The sequence below is a fragment of the Asterias amurensis genome, chromosome 12 (assembly GCF_032118995.1).
Source record: "Asterias amurensis chromosome 12, ASM3211899v1".
Lineage (NCBI taxonomy): Eukaryota > Metazoa > Echinodermata > Asteroidea > Forcipulatida > Asteriidae > Asterias > Asterias amurensis.
This window is the reverse complement of record NC_092659.1, coordinates 12,608,554-12,622,846: the sequence shown is the minus strand read 5'-3', so window position 1 is coordinate 12,622,846 and position 14,293 is coordinate 12,608,554. Positions and strand designations below refer to the sequence as shown.

The window sequence follows — 14,293 nt, the reverse complement described above, 5'->3', positions numbered from 1 at the left end:
GTTGCCATGGTTGCACTGGATTGTTGTCGACCAGAAGTAGTCAGCCGAAAACAAACAATTGTGTCAAATCTACCATTTTGTGAGCATAAAATATTCATGAAATCACAATTTTGAAGTATAAAAAAAAAAAGGGAAAACCCAAATGAAAATAAAAAGATTTTCCTCATTTTACGGTCGGTCGGGATAGGGCAATCCAACATATTTTTTTTTTAGGCCTAATGTTTGAAGAAGACAACAGAGGAGAAGAATAATGATGTTACCAAGGTATAAGAAAACAATTGTTGCACGCTGTTATCGGGTCTATGGGTTTAGTACACCCTCGGGGGGCAAATGGCAACCTCAGCTTCGCCTCGGTTGTCATTTTACCCCTCAGGTGTACAAAACACCATGGATCACCTCACAGCGTGCAACATTTGTAAAATTTTAATTTCTACATTTGCTATCAACACTTGGTAGTCTGTCTAACTGCCCTTACAAGATACACATTGTTGGTGATTCTAAGGTTTGAACTGTTGGTTGTTGTTTCACATTGTGGGATTATTCCTTCAATGTTTTTACAATATACTGTTTGTTGGTTTGACTACAATGTATGGTATAACCCACAGGTTGTGATGGAGTTCTTGGCAGGTGGTTCTTTGACAGATGTTGTGACAGAAACTTGTATGGATGAAGGTCAAATAGCAAGCGTGTGTCGAGAGGCAAGCATTACACATTACTTTTAATAAGCCAAAAAGTGGTTAAAAGTGATTTATGTTGTTTCATTATTTTTTATTTTTCTTCAGCTATTACACTGTGTTCCTTTCCATTTGTCTGCTTCAGATAGTTCTTAAAGACACTGGACACCTTTGGTAATTGCAAAGACCAGTCTTCTCACTTGGTGTATTTCAACATACATGCACACAATAACAGACCTGTGAAAATTTGAACTCAGTTGGTCGTCGAATTTGCAAGATAATAATGGAAGAAAAAACACCCTTGTCACTTATGCTGACAATTACTTTGAGTAATTACCAATAGTGTCCAGTGCCTTTAAGTTATATAAGTGGTAAGCAAATTAGCCCTCATAGTACATTAACTCAATTTTGACATGTTTACTTGTTTTTCTGCATCATGTCAAGCCTCATTAATCACAAGGAGCTGATGATTTCACAAAACCTTAGACAACTGCAAAGTTCCATTTGTGCATCATTTTAGCTACACAAGTAACCTTGCCCAAGTGAACTTACATGTAGGCACTTGTTAAAGTTTCAAACAAATAATTTCATTTTTGAAACCTTTTTATTTGTTGTAATTTAAAGTTTACAAGTAAGATTAATAGTTCTGAAGAACAATCTAACTTTTTTCAATTTATGAGGTATACATTTACTGAATTGTTTGTTGATATCTGTGTGTTTAGTGTTTGCAAGCGTTGGAGTTTCTTCATCTTAATCATGTGATTCACAGAGACATTAAGAGTGATAACATTCTCCTAGGGATGGATGGAAATGTCAAACTAAGTAAGTGCATTCTTTATCTGTCATCCTTTATCTGTGGTTGCAGGGAACCATTTCATCAAGCATTTTTGCAGAGCAAAATATTTTGACTGAAACAAAATTGTGCACACTGAATGGTAATATTGAGTAGCAAATGATGATTTTTTAAAAGCAGCTGACACATTTTGCATAGCCTTTTGCTCTGCTATACAAGAGAAATCTTTGACTGGGTTGAGTTGTCAACCACCAGTTCTTCTCAGAACCAACACTACGAGAAATCTTTGACTTGGTTGAGTTGTCAACCACCAGTTCTTCTCAGAACCAACATTAAGAGAAATCTTTGACTGGGTTGAGTTGTCAACCACCAGTTCTTCTCAGAACCAACATTAAGAGAAATCTTTGACTGGGTTGAGTTGTCAATCACCAGTTCTTCTCAGAACCAACATTAAGAGAAATCTTTGACTGGGTTGAGTTGTCAACCACCAGTTCTTCTCAGAACCAACACTAAGAGAAATCTTTGACTGGGTTGAGTTGTCAACCACCAGTTCTTCTCAGAAACAACATTAAGAGAAATCTTTGACTGGGTTGAGTTGTCAACCACCAGTTCTTCTCAGAACCAACATTAAGAGAAATCTTTGACTGGGTTGAGTTGTCAATCACCAGTTCTTCTCAGAACCAACATTAAGAGAAATCTTTGACTGGGTTGAGTTGTCAACCACCAGTTCTTCTCAGAACCAACACTAAGAGAAATCTTTGACTGGGTTGAGTTGTCAACCACCAGTTCTTCTCGGAAACAACATTAAGAGAAATCTTTGACTGGGTTGAGTTGTCAACCACCAGTTCTTCTCAGAACCAACATTAAGAGAAATCTTTGACTGGGTTGAGTTGTCAATCACCAGTTCTTCTCAGAACCAACACTAAAAGAGATTTACACAAGATGCTGCCTCGAACCTCTCCTGATTTTCTGTCTGTGGATTGTTGTTACTGTACGATGCTATTCAATATAATATTTTTAAAAAGCTGAATTATAAATAACTTATCAATATAAACCACAAGGGAAACTGACTGGGTGAATTTTGAAATGATTTTGGGGGTTGAACAAAGAATTGACTAGAGTGGGATTCGAACCAACGACCTCTGGTACCCCCGAACAAAGATATTGACAAAATAGGGACACCGCCAATATAGGGCTAGATAGCTCAGTTGGTAGAGCGCCGGCACGTTAATCCGGAGGTCGTTGGTTCGAATCCCACTCTAGTCAATTCTTTGTTCAACCCCCAAAATCATTTATAAATAACTTGTCAGTTAAAGGGTTTGGTACCTTTTTAGATCAACTTTCTCGCCATGACATAAATCCCTACTCATTCTGAATGAAGATGTATGTAATATAATTTACCCGTTAAAAGTTTTGAGGAAAAAAAAGTGAAAATCACAGAGCAATTTTTCAGGAGAGTCGCATAAACCTGTTGAAGATGCCCAAATAATTTTCTTAAGTCATTTCTCAAAATTACAGCACCTCGGCAACTAATATTTATAAGGAAGTTTTTTCTCAGCATTTTCTTTAAGGCGTGTCAGTTTAATGTAAATCTGTTTGTGTTTTGTGTCGTACAAAAAGGACCCAAACCCTATAAGTGTGTGCAGCGTTAAGGGGAGTTATGGTGCCATTGTTCAGTTTTAGATTCAATTGTATAAACCAGAGGGTCAAAAACTAGACTTGATTCAAGACTGTTTTGATCATGTGGTGTACAGGGTCAAACAATACATTCAAACAAACCTCTTGGGCTAAGACTAGTGAAAGGGAAGTCAAAATGAGTGAAACCTTAGAAAGTTATACTCTATAGTGTAGAAGTCTTCCCTGAAGAACAATGCATTGGTTAAATGTAATAATTATCATGAATGTGATGTGTAACCATTCCGGTTCTAACCCCTTGTAATTATCATGAATGTGATGTGTAACCATTCCGGTTCTTACCCCTTGTAATTATCATGAATGTGATGTGTAACCATTCCGGTTCTAACCCCTTGTAATTATCATGAATGTGATGTGTAACCATTCCGGTTCTAACCCCTTGTAATTATCATGAATGTGATGTGTAACCATTCCGGTTCTTACCCCTTGTAATTATCATGAATGTGATGTGTAACCATTCCGGTTCTAACCCCTTGTAATTATCATGAATGTGATGTGTAACCATTCCGGTTCTTACCCCTTGTAATTATCATGAATGTGATGTGTAACCATTCCGGTTCTAACCCCTTGTAATTATCATGAATGTGATGTGTAACCATTCCGGTTCTAACCCCTTGTAATTATCATGAATGTGATGTGTAACCATTCCGGTTCTTACCCCTTGTAATTATCATGAATGTGATGTGTAACCATTCCGGTTCTTACCCCTTGTAATTATCATGAATGTGATGTGCAACCATTCCGGTTCTTACCCCTTGTAATTATCATGAATGTGATGTGTAACCATTCCGGTTCTAACCCCTTGCAGCTGATTTTGGCTTCTGTGCACAAATAACTCCTGAACAGAGCAAGCGTACAACTATGGTTGGTACACCATATTGGATGGCCCCAGAGGTTGTAACCCGTAAGCAATATGGACCTAAGGTGGATATCTGGTCTCTTGGTATTATGGCTATTGAGATGATTGAAGGAGAACCTCCTTATCTTAATGAGAATCCACTCAGGGTAAGTTACATCTAGGCTGGTAACCTTGTTACTAGTAAGCACAAATGTTTGCTGAAAAAAAGGAGCATTAGTACCAGTACCTTCTGTCCCTTAGTACGGGCAAAGCGAAGCATAGTATTGTACGTGCATGCATTTGCACACTAAAAACTAAAGGGACATGTTGACTTGGATAAGGCAAGTTGCTCCATGAAAAGATTTAGTAACTGTTTGTTATGAAACTGCATATGGTTAGGGAGATGTTTTAAAAGTAGAATATACATACAGTAATGATCCACACAGCTTCGAAATTGCATTGTTGTCCTTGTACAAGGTGAACTAACATGTCACGCCATTTTGTGGAGTCAACACGCCATAAAATGGCCGACCATGTTAGTTCAGAATGAAAAAGGGAAAACCACACAATTTCAGGGCATATTTGTGTGGATCATTATATTCTACTTTAAAAAAATCTTTCTTACATGTACCATATGCATTTAATTACAAACGGTTACAAAACCCTTTTCATGGACCAACTCGAACAATCCAAGGCAACGTGTCCCTTAAATAGCTGCTCTCAAGTTTTTGGGGGTGTCAAAAACTGTCTGAAATGAGCCAGTTTAGGACAAATTGAGGGGTTAAGACGTCATTCGATGTCAAATGGTTAAGGCTTCTAGTCCCACTCATGACCCCACAAAACTCAACTAACCATACTGTATACATCATATGGTATAGGGCAAACATGTCAGTTGTTGAATGCTACATGTATCAATAGACAACAGTTTAGTTTGCTTTAAATGTACAGTAGTAGGGTTTTCATGAGTGTGTAGTAAATTTAAATAACAAAGACTGACTTGACTACTTGACTCACAGCCACTATGTAATGTCATCAAGATTTGGGAAAGTTGTTCTTGTCTCTGATTGTTCAGGGCATACAAAACAGATGATTACTATAAACTTGCCAAAATGATGACAGTTCACGATGAAACAGTTAACATCGAATGATGACAATGATGATAAACTTTGACACAACTTCTCATGGCTTAGAACAGTATAAAAGATGGCTGTTCTGTACATCACACATGTCTACACACCAGTAAAAACTGTATACATTCCCTGTACCTTACAGGGTACCAGTTACCGGTGTCTGGTTTGCGTTTATTGTACAGTTGTTTTATTTACAATTTGTGAATGAGTTAAAGAAGCAGTCACTACAAGTGGAATAGAAAACTTGCATTTATGGGTAAAGTTATTTCTCAATCACAGTGTGTTGCCTTTAAGTTGCCAGTAAATATTCTACAAGCTTTGATTCAATGCAACATATACAAATATGCAGCATTCAATGCACATGTGTGTTTTGTACATGTAGCTAAATCAATATTTGCAAGTCAAGGTTGAGTAAAAATGCAAGGCTTAATTCCTTTATTTTGTTTTCATTTGACCTTAGGCTCTGTACCTTATTGCAACAAATGGTACTCCAGAAATCCAAAACCCAGAGAAGTTGTCACCAGTGTTTAAAGACTTCTTAGCCCAGTGTCTAGAGACTGATGTTGAGAAGAGAGTAGGCAGCACTGAGCTTCTTGAGGTAGGATTAAGAGTCTGTTTGGCTCACACTGTGTGAGTCCTTGCTTTATAATCCTTGATCCAGCTTGGTGGATAATATACAAATATTGACTGCGTCGAGTGCTATGGTTAAAGCTATGACTCCCGAGGTGATCCCCAGGAGCATTCTATTTTCCCGAGGCGAAGCCGAGGGAAAATAGAACGCTACAGGGATCACCGAGGGAGTCATAGTTTTTAACCATTGCACGAGTAAAAGCAGTCAATATTTGTTTTATAACACCCCAAACATTTCTAAATACTGTACTATTATTATTAAGTTACAGACCTGAATGCTACAATCCACGGACGACGCGAATACAGATTGCAAACACTTTTACTTACTGTGCTGCATGTAGTGTCGTGCAATCCGAAATGGTTACAGACTATTAATTTATCATCCTCGTACACGCAACGGATGTCTGGGTACTGCACGCCGTGTGCTAGTCTTCGGACTAGCGCATGGCAAACCGACGCACTATCACACGGTCGTCGTCTAGCAAAACTAAGTTGTGTCATGTGACGCGCTCTAAACCAATGAGCAGGCAGAATACTTGCAAGGGGTGTTATAATACATACTACATAGGAATTCTAACCCAGTGTTGGTGTTGTTTTTGTTACGTAGAGGTTTCCTGGCAGACTGGCTTCATACTGCTTGCTTTAAACTCTAAATAACGGTGTTGTCCAGAAGTGCCGGGTTTTTTTTGTTTTTTTTATTGCCTCCCCTCAATTTCCCTAAGCTAAATTACTGTCATACAATTCAGTTTCCATTCCTGTGCCGCGCTGTAGAAGGCATCAAGTTACCCCCATCAAGCCAATCAAAACAATTGTCATGTGTTTAACAACCCTTCCCAATACTTGAATGGAGTCAAAATCTACCGTTCAGGAGTCAATGTAACAACAAATAATGGTGACGTAAGGAAAAATTGATTCAATGGATTATTACCAGAAACTGCTCAGATTACACCACAGAGCATCTAAAATATTGGGACCTTCGGAAGGCCCTGGACCCCATGCTTATGATTTAGAGAACAATTTTAATGAATGCATTAAGCCAGAAATTTTTCGGATCGCACCCCGGAGCATCTAAACTGAAATAAAAAATTCAAGGGCATAAACCAAGGGTCTATTGTAACATTACCAGTTTCAGTTTCTCAAGAAGTACACCCTGTACACTACCAACTGTTTTACATGTGTAACATTTTTTATGAACTCTTTGTTGCATTTTTGCTTCTTTTCTTCCTTATATTTACCGGAGTGTCTGATTATCTACCCATCTAAACCCCAATCACTTGTTATTAACAAAGCTCGTATTGTATTGTTTTCTTCATTCAGCATCCCTTCTTGAAGATGGCCAAGCCTCTGAAGACACTTGTGCCATTGATCATTGCAGCTAAAGAGGCTAGTGCTCGTCACTAGTCAATGTCTGGCAAGGAGAACGGTTCCCTTCGTGTTTAGGTAGGGACTTTACTTCAATTTCCTACACCGAGGACCACACTTTAACTCAGTTACCTCATTCAAGATCCTTCATTGTCATTTCATGCTCCTAATTATCAAAAGGCTGTAAATGTTTAGTGTTTTTAACAAATTGAATTTAAACTTTTGCTAACTTAACCTCAAATGGTGCTTTAAAATTATTTTCTTCTAAGTGTATTTGCTTTTGCAATTTTAAATCTGATTTTCCTTGTACAAAGCCCTGAGTTCTCGGTAATACAAATTGTGTGCCAAAAAAACCCCACATACAAGTGTAGTTGTGTACTGCTAAGTGCTCTTTGACATCAGGTTAAGTTTGCATCAGGGATTAGAAACATTGTTAGTTTTTGTTTGGTATACAGTGCTTTCACACATCATTATAAGGGTAAAACCAGCTAACACGAGTGTGTTTTATAACACAAATATTGAATGTATTTCATTCGTGCATAGTTGCAGAGTATAATGCCTCAGTGGCAATCTGGCTCTTCCACTTCACTCAGCTGGGCCTTCCAAAATGAAATAGTTCAGGTTGCACCTTGTGATTATACATGTATCCTGCAACAATGCACATATTAGTACTTACTTGCATCCAATATATGTAGATGATTATTTCATAACTCAAGTCGTGTATTTGTGTCTTTATTCGTCTGTTTCTAAATGTTGTTGGTGGTTTTGTTCCTCTTTTATCCCCTAGAACTCAGCACTGAGCACTTTGGAAGTTTGCTGGAGGGAATCCAACTGTTTAATGTTCAAATGGATTTTGTTTTTCAAAGAACCCCTAAGGTTGGACCTAAATAAATCAGGGTTGCTGATAAAGTAAGAATTAACCCTGTAAAATTGTCATTAAAAACAAATGTTGATATTGCATCTAAGACTTAAAGGTTCATTAGTGGACACTATTGGTAATTACTCAAAATAATTATTAGCATAAAACCTCACTTGGTAACGAGTAATTGGGAGAGGTTGATGGAACGGCTCCCTCTGAAGTGACGTAGTTTTCGAGAAAGAAGTAATTTTCCACGAATTTGATTTCGAGACCTCAGATTTAGAATTTGAGGTCTCGAAATCAAGCATTTGAAAGCACACAACTTTGTGTAACAAGGGTGTTTTTTCTTTCATTATTATCTCGCAACTTCGACGACCGATTGAGCTCAAATTTTCACATGTTTGTTATTTTATGCATATGTTGAGATACAGCAAGTGAGAAGACTGGTCTTTGACAATTACCAATAGTGTCCAGTGTCTTTAAACAAATAAATAACTATCCAACAAAATTAACTTAAGCAATGTTAATAAAAATGTAACAGTAAAAATGTGGGATTGTTATTTTGAAGAACTACCATATAACTGCATGAGCTTCGCTCATTTATGAGTACATTTACAATGTATGTCAGAAATGTAGCAGTCAGACAAATGGGAGAGCTTGTTCACATGTATCACAGGTTTTTGAACATTACGTTTTGTTCAAACGTATCCAGCTAGCTTTGGTTCTATATGTTTTTATGGTATGTAATATGTTTCCCATATTACTTGCACGTGGTGCAGTTTCTAAAGAATACTACCTGTCAACATCTGGCCATAACTCTTTGGTTTTATTTACTAGAATATCCTTTCATATTCTTATTAAGTTGAACACCTTATGTTAACTCAATACCCAAACTGTTTGACTCTGCGTAGAGGTATGCCTTGCATGATCAGTTTCACTCCTTGACCACTCGTTGGTTTATAAACATAAAATTGAATTCAACTAATTCTGTCATCTTTATGTGATTTGGGTAGTAAGGGATTGCATATCCACTTAATACTGCAGTTTCTAAACTAATTACATTGCATACTGTCCGAGGCGCTAATTATAATAACCATACTCCAATCATAAACTCAAATCTAAACCTTATATATGAAAGTTACATACTTTGGTATACTCAACATTTTCTTATCTTGTTCTTGCTTATTTGGAACATTTCTACAAATATTTAATATACATAACTTGGGTCCTGCGAACAAAATACTGATATCTACATGTAGTTAATACAAATGTTTATCCATTGTACAGTTGATCTGTGATCCTTGTCAAATATTTTAAAGGTCACATCAAAATTGTTCACTTAAGAAGAAAGCAACCTAACATGATTCGTTTTACAGTAGAATACATCAAAGTACTTAGGCAACATTTAATGATGTTCACTCTCATACCAGAGGATTGGGTTAATGTTGTCATTTTTGTGGATCCAATATGAATTCAACCTTGAGCCTCTCCTGACATGCAATTTGTTCTTTTTTTAGACCCTCTAAATAACATGTTTGGAGTGCTTTCTTCATCATCTTCATCCTTTAGCCCGGTTCATACATGTACATGTACTTCCTGAGAATGTGATATGAATTTAGACGTCACATATTCCCAGCGAATAATTTGGAAGAGTTGAGCTGTGTTCAACTCCTGCGAAATATTCGCAGCGAAAATGGAGCTGTGACGTCAAAATTCATGTCACAATCGTAGGAATTAGGAACCATGCTTTACTGATGCATTCAGACCAAACGTTGACCGGGTGTAGACAAAGGGGAAACAATTTAAACAGTAATGTTTATGTTATACTCTTTTATAATAATTGTTTCATACATGTTTGTGTAAACAATAGTTTAACCTGGTTTGTAAATAATGTTTAATAATTACAATATTACAAAAAGAGACTAATCAATGAGTTGTGATTTTAACCATTTTAAAAGTAGCCCCTTTGCACATATCGTAGGATTGCCCTATGCAAATTTATTAATGCCATTTTTAACATGCAGCTCCAGTTTATTTTTATCTGCTTTCTTGTTAAATGTTTTTGTCTAAACTGAATCTTTACATTTTCTTTTTTTAATGTTAATAAAAAACATAAATTCAACTTTGCAAGTCTGGTTCAAAAGGAACTGGTACAATAAGTCAAAAGTGTTTGTTTGGTTAAAGGCAAGTATGTATTTTGTATATTTTATTTTGTCAGTTGCTGATTTTCAGTTTATATTGATTAATAAAAGGAGATTGCATGGTGTATTTAACTACACAATCATTTCTCATTATGTTCATGTTCTTCAATCTACTGGAAGTCAAGTAAATCAACTGCAAGAATCAACTTAATTTGATTACAAGCTGACATGTACATTAAGTGCTTATTCTTGATCTTTAAATGTTCTTGAGGATCAGCTTCATACTCTTTTATTAACTACAAAATGTGTGGTTCAATTCCGCTGAGTTATTTTTCTTAACTACCCTTAAACATCACTCTCTCATAATGATTTTGGGGTAGGTAAACTCAGAAGTTGACAAAATAGTGTGGGATGACAGATTAGTCTACATGTATATGGACACGTTGTGATGTGCACACACAAAATCCTACCATGTACACAAAAACTAATCCTTTAAATTAGCCTAGTAGTGAACTAATGAATACATTTTCAGAACGCTTCAATTTTTATTTAGTGGGTCCAGGGAACATCTATTCATCTGTTCAGACCATCAGAAGGAGAATTGTGCCCCCAAACAGTTATTTACTCATAGTACAACCTGCCTTCTGAATGCGCTCAGTGGACCTGGAACTTGTTACCAAGGCTGCTCGGAAGGTAAAGGGGCGGACAGAAACCGAACTCCAAAGTGACTGTGAAGCCATATTTATGGGCCAGTATTCATGTGTACATTGGAGCTTTTGATAGATCGCAACAAACAGACAACGCCTACTTGAGACAATTGGAAATCAGCATTGAAAAAATGCCCAGGCAGGCAGCTATATGGCTGCTTGGTGACTTTAACTTACCCGAAGTAGATTGGACAACAAACAGCTTTAAACCTAGTGGCAGATACCCTGGCCCAAGTAAAATCATGATAGATATCGCCATGGATAACAACCTCTCGCAGATTGCGAGTCAACCAACCAGAGACGACAACATTTTGGATCTCTGTTTCACAAACTACATCTTTTGTGTACAAAGTTATTGTCTAAGCTGGAATTAGTGACCATGACATTGTTATCGACGCCAGTATTGGAGCTAAATTCATCAAACGCCCCCAGAGGAAGGTTTTTCTCTTCAATAAGGGAAGTTACATGTATACTGACATTGCCATCACAATGAAACCCTTCAATGACCAGCTTTCACACTGAAAAAATGAAGATATGGACATAGAACCCATGTGGACATCTTTTAGAGACGCCCTACAGGCAGCAATGAATGACTATAATCTAAGTTAAGTTCATCCAGACATAGTCAACCTTGGATAACTGGTATAACAAAGAGAAATCCGAAAAAACAACGCCTCTATAAGAGAGATCGCAAAAGAAACAGCAAAGTACTCTGGGACCAATTCAAGCTACTGAGACGACGCACCGACCGAAAGATCAAGAAACATCAAAGTACTCTGGGACCAATTCAAGCTACTGAGACGACGCACCGACCGAAAGATCAAGAAACAGCAAAGTACTCTGGTACCAATTCAAGCTACTGAGACGACGCACCGACCGAAAGATCAAGAAACATCAAAGTACTCTGGGACCAATTCCAGCTACTGAGACGACGCACCGACCGAAAGATCAAGAAACAGCAAAGTACTCTGGGACCAATTCAAGCTACTGAGACGACGCACCGACCGAAAGATCAAGAAACAGCAAAGTACTCTGGGACCAATTCCAGCTACTGAGACGACGCACCGACCGAAAGATCAAGAAACAGCAAAGTACTCTGGGACCAATTCCAGCTACTGAGACGACGCACCGACCGAAAGATCAATAAACGCACCGAGTAAAAGATGTTATAGGAGCCAGTGTACATTCGGAAAATACTAAGCCATTCTGGAATTTTATCAAAACCAAGAGACAGGAAGTTTTTGGAATTTCTTCTTTGAATGTTGCTGGGCACACCGTCTCTAGCGCAAAGGACAAAGCCGAAACCCTGAATAAGCAATTTTGCTCCATCTTTATAGTGGAAGATCCAACTAATATCCCTGATATTGGCCATGGCTCAGTTCCAGATTTACCTTCTTTGATCATCAATCGCCTGGAGTCGAGAAACTGCTTCAGAACTTCAAAGTAAACAAGTCCGGACCGGAGGCTCGGACCGGACAACATCCCCGCCTGAATTTTGAAAAAGTGCTCAGAATCAGTAGCTCAAACACTTCAGAAGATTGTTCAGAAGTCTATGGATAGTGGGAGGCTTACTGTGGATTGGTTGAGTGCAAATATTTCACCAATTTTTAAGAAAGGTGATAGGACCAGCCCTTCTAACTATCGCCCAAATTCCTTGACCTGCATTACCTGCAAGTTACTTGAACATATCATACACAGTCACACAATGAAACATGTTGATAATCACCACCTGCTTAATGACCTTCAACATGTTTTTTTGGAAAGAAAGATCCTGTGAGACTCAATTGCCAGCCTTAACTGACGATTCTTGAAAAAAGAAGCCAAGCTGACTTCATAAGAATGGACTTCAGTAAAGTGTCGACACGGTTCCCAACAAACGCTTACTCACCAAATTACACTCACCAAATTTCAGGAGTTCCTCTGGTCCATTGTTATTCCTCATGTATATTAACGACGTCCCAGTCTCAATAAGTCTCAGGTCTGCTATTCGTAGCTGATTGCATTTTGTACCGAGAAATAACGTCAAATAATGACTGTGTCGCCTTACAACAAGACATCAACTGGCTGTGTGAATGGGAGAAAACCTGGCAAATGAGCTTCAATGCTTCAAAATGTTTTAAAATGCATATGACACATAAAATAAAAAAAAATACTCATCAATACCGGAAGTGATTCAACAAAAATACTTTTTCCTGGTCCAAACACATCAGCCAAGTTACATCTGGGGAAAATAAGAATCTTGGCCTCCTTAAGACAAACATGAGATGCTGTGATGAAAAGACCAAAGCCACTGCCTACAAGACACTTGTTCGACCTAAATTAGAATACTGCAGCAGCATATGGGACCCACACAAACAGAACCTCATAGAAGCAGTTGAAAAAGTTCAGCACAGAGCAGCACGCTTTGTCGCAAACGATTACAGGCGTGAAAGCACTGTCACCCAGCTTCTACAACAACTTAAGAGGGAACGACTCAACGCTAGACGTTTAAAATCTCGTCTACTGTTATCTTTTAAGAACTAAACCATCTTGCTCCATCCAACAAAGACTACCTGAAGGTGACGCGGGAGGAAATACCACACAACAGACCATCTAGAAATTGTCATAAAACAACTTTAAAAGAGTCACAATTAACAAAGACTGCTACAAGTTTTTCAATATATCCATACACAGTCCCAAAATGAAACCTGGTACCAACTGATACGAAAGAGACAACTAATCTAAAATACTTGATGCCATTAACCTCGGAAAGCTAACACAAAAAGCCCATTTTAAAATTTAGGTAGCCTGCATGAGCATGCATGACAAACTATGTGTGTTAAAAAAGCCTTCCAACAGCAATTTCATGCAGTATAATTTCTGAAGATTCTGAACAAAAATGAGAACGTTAACAATACTCGCCCTCGATTGGTTGAATAGATCTACGTTGGGAAGAGATTTTAGATTTAGATGACTTAGATTTTTTATTCGTCATGCCCAACATGAAAATCACTTCCCCGAATTTGCACATTTAAATACAGTCATTGAAAATAGCACAAAACACATGAACCGTATACATTAAAACAGCAACAATATAATAAAAATATCACATTGCACAAATAAATAGTTTAAAATACATCGGACATAAAATATATATAAAAAACAGAAACTAAACTAAGGATGACTTGGAAAGAAAAAGGGGGTGGGAAAAGGAGAGAAGGAAGGGTGTGTAGGGGTGGGAAGACAATACATGGGAACGAGGGAGAGGCCGTAGGAGACATGGATTGGGAAGTACGAAGCAAGTTATCTAATCAAATTGTTGTTAAAATAAGAAATTGCACTGATGGGTAAGAAAGACAGACGATGACGATTAGAGTTGGATTTGAGTTGACGCAATCTCCCAGACTTATTAAGAACAAAAGGTGTATGAAGTGGGTGGGTATCATCAAGTTGTATACTTTCGAGTTTTGACACTAGAGCTGCCT

The 14,293-nt window shown here is 37.7% G+C and overlaps 1 protein-coding gene across 1 annotated transcript in view; it reads left to right on the top strand.

Annotated features, from left to right (window-relative positions):
* The window catches only part of LOC139945010 (serine/threonine-protein kinase PAK 3-like), a 30,876-nt gene extending 20,604 nt beyond the window's left edge, over positions 1-10,272 (top strand). The window contains exons 10-15 of the mRNA XM_071942238.1: positions 606-698; positions 1,397-1,496; positions 3,971-4,167; positions 5,591-5,728; positions 7,078-7,200; positions 7,910-10,272. Coding sequence (XP_071798339.1) covers positions 606-698; positions 1,397-1,496; positions 3,971-4,167; positions 5,591-5,728; positions 7,078-7,161 — 612 coding nt within the window. The 3' untranslated portion in view covers positions 7,162-7,200; positions 7,910-10,272. The remainder of the gene's footprint in view (positions 1-605; positions 699-1,396; positions 1,497-3,970; positions 4,168-5,590; positions 5,729-7,077; positions 7,201-7,909) is intronic.
* Positions 10,273-14,293: the final 4,021 nt, after the last annotated feature.